The 2,633-nt window shown below is 50.7% G+C and overlaps 1 protein-coding gene across 1 annotated transcript; it reads left to right on the forward strand.

Annotated features, from left to right (window-relative positions):
- Positions 1–223: 223 nt before the first annotated feature.
- LOC134427804 (zinc finger protein 70-like) lies at positions 224–1,728 on the forward strand. Its single transcript, XM_063173910.1, has 2 exons — positions 224–286; positions 440–1,728. Exons 1-2 carry the CDS (start codon positions 265–267, stop codon positions 928–930), a joined length of 513 nt encoding a protein of 170 aa, XP_063029980.1. The 5' UTR covers positions 224–264; the 3' UTR covers positions 931–1,728.
- The last annotated feature ends 905 nt before the right edge of the window (positions 1,729–2,633 follow it).

The following is a 2,633-nucleotide window of genomic DNA, read 5'->3' on the forward strand; positions in this document are numbered from 1 at the left end:
GAGACGGGGGACCCCCAATCCAAGCGTGATCCCAGCAGCTGGGACAGGGGGGACCACTGTAACACCAGAGGTGAGGGACCTGGGAGACTTTTTCAGGGCTGAATCTTGGTGTTTGGGAGGTTTTCTGGAGCCCAGATGTCCAGATGTTACTTGCAGAGATGGACTGGTGCAGAGGGACCTTCAAACTCACTTTGCTCATCCCTTGTTTTCCCCAAACCAGGATTTCCCATTGCCAACCCTTGGCAGGGTGAGAGGAAGAGGAAGATGCCCACAGACACTGAGGCAGGTGAGGAGGAAGTCAGTGCCCCTTTCCCTTCTGTGCTGCTCCATCTCCCAGCCCAGCGCGGACCCGGCTGCAGCTCAGCCCTGGGGGAATCTCCTTGCCCTTGCCTGTGGCACGGAGGCAAATCCCATCCTGTCCTTGTCCTTCCTCCCCCAGAGCAGGAGCTGAGCATGGAGAGCAGGGAGGACAAATGCCCGCGGCAGAACCTGGTGGCAGAGGCTGTTTTGAGCGGCTCCATGGTGCAGGAAGCCAACGGGGAGGAAAAGCCCTGGAGATGCTGCACAAGGAGGGGCTGCAAATGCAGCTGGCGGGGATCTGAGGGGGAAAGAGCCAGCCTGGGCCGGGAAGGCGGCTGGAGATGGAGCCAGAGCTCGGAGCTGGTGCTCCATGATGGGGAGAAGCCCCACACGTGCATGAAGTGCGGGAAGAGCTTCAGGTGGAGCTCTGAGCTGATCCAGCACCAGAGGATCCACACTGGGGAGAGGCCCTACGAGTGTTCCGAGTGTGGGAAGGGGTTTCAGACCAGCTCCCATCTCCTCCGACACTATCAGAGTCACACAGGGGAGAGGCCCTACGGGTGTCCCCAGTGTGGGAAGAGCTTCTCCAGCAGCTCTCACTTGCCCCAACACCAACGGAGGCACCGCTAAGGGAAGCCCTGTGAGTGCCCCGAGTGCGAGAGCTTCGTGCGCTGCTTCTGCTTCACCCCGCACTGGAGGAGGCACTTTGGGCACCGCCCATGTCACTTACGTTCCTTGTGATCCATGCTGGGAACACACCTGGCTGCTTCTCTCCTTTTGGTTTGGCCTCAATTTTCTTTTCCTTCATCTTCATCCCTTAAAAACAGCCAAAACAGGCTGCTATTAAATGAAATAAATTGATCAAAGATGTCTAAAGTTCCACAATTTCAGAGGTTTTTAAGGGAGAATTGATGGTTTAGGGACAATATTTTGGAGGATTTGTGGGTTCTCCGGGGGGATTTTGGGCAGTGTTTTCCATCTCTTTGCGCTCCAAAAGCCAAGAGGGTTACCTCAAAACAACTGAATCCCTCTGAAAACAACTGTTGCATAATTTTGTTCAGACATGGCTTATAGAGGGACCATGAAAATATACAGCTAGTTTAAAAGTAAAAGGCAGCTGTAAGCAGCAAGTTCTCAGGCTTTTTCCTTAAACAATAAACACCATGTCCTTGAGTAAAGTGATGAGAAAAAACATGATGGAAAACATGGAGGCCTTGAGAACAGTCAATAACAAATCAACAACAGGATGAGAAAAACAAATGTTAGTCTCAACAAGAAACCACAGATCTTGACAACAAAAAGAGGGGTTGGTGTGTAATCTGTAGCCAACAATGAGCTCGGGTTTTGCAATATGTATGAACTTATTTAACACTACTATAAAAGTGTGTAAGCTGGATCAATAAATCGGATTTCGATGCTGATCAATAAGGATGTGGTCGACTCCCTTCGCTTCCTCAAATGGTGACACCCGATTGTGATATGGCAACACACCACGGAGGAGTGAAGATACGGCTTGGGTCCTGAGAAGCAGCCGGGATGGTAGAAAATGTGGAGAAAAGAAAAAAAAGGGATAAAAAAGAAGCTGAGACACGTCGTGCCTCGGGTGTCGTACAGGCGAGCCCGACTGATACGTGATGCACGGACCTTGAAGAGGCTGCAACAGCGCTGACGATTTAGGTATGGAAAGGCAAGCAGCATATGATTTATTTACTGCCTTTTTACAAAAAAGGCAGGTTAAGGGGGTAGATTTGCAAAAGGATTTACCAGGGCTTTTGGCTTATGGCTACGATAGGGGAGTTTTTATTAACCCCCATACGGTTCACGAGTTAACGGTGTGGCGTAAATTCGGTGATTTATTATGGGAGGCTACTTTAGAGGGCGATAAAACTGCCAAGAAGTTAGGTAAATTATGGAGGGTGGTTCACAATGAGATGTTAAAGCTTCAGGCCAAGAAAGAGGCTGCCCAGCAGGCTAACGCCTCTCATGGGCGTAATAAAGATTACGATCAGGACAGGCAATACGATCAGGACAAGGGATTACCATTAGCCCCTGCAATGAGGATGGTCTTATTACCTGCTTCGCCACCCTCTTCCGCTTCAAGCCAGGCTACACAGAGTGCTTCTGAGTCTTCCACACCCCCTGAACAACATGAACTATGGCCAAGACCACCCAATAATCTCCCGCAAATCAATGAGCCGATCCCTGGGGCGGAAAACGACCTAGCGGAGGCTATTGCAAGGGAGCGGAGGTTGGCTTGGGCTAACCTTGCCAGAGACGCTATGAAAAAAGGGGATAAGGAAGTTATCAGTGCTGCTACCGAGCTGGCTTGTCCT

This window comes from Melospiza melodia, chromosome 21 (genome assembly GCF_035770615.1).
Source record: "Melospiza melodia melodia isolate bMelMel2 chromosome 21, bMelMel2.pri, whole genome shotgun sequence".
Taxonomy (NCBI): Eukaryota; Metazoa; Chordata; class Aves; order Passeriformes; family Passerellidae; genus Melospiza; species Melospiza melodia.

Excerpts from the sequence above, each read along its gene's own strand:
- LOC134427804 (XM_063173910.1), top strand. The coding sequence starts at position 265 with ATGCCCACAGACACTGAGGCAG. Across the intron at positions 287-439 it reads GCCCACAGACACTGAGGCAG|AGCAGGAGCTGAGCATGGAG; the intron begins GTGAGGAGGAAG and ends TTCCTCCCCCAG.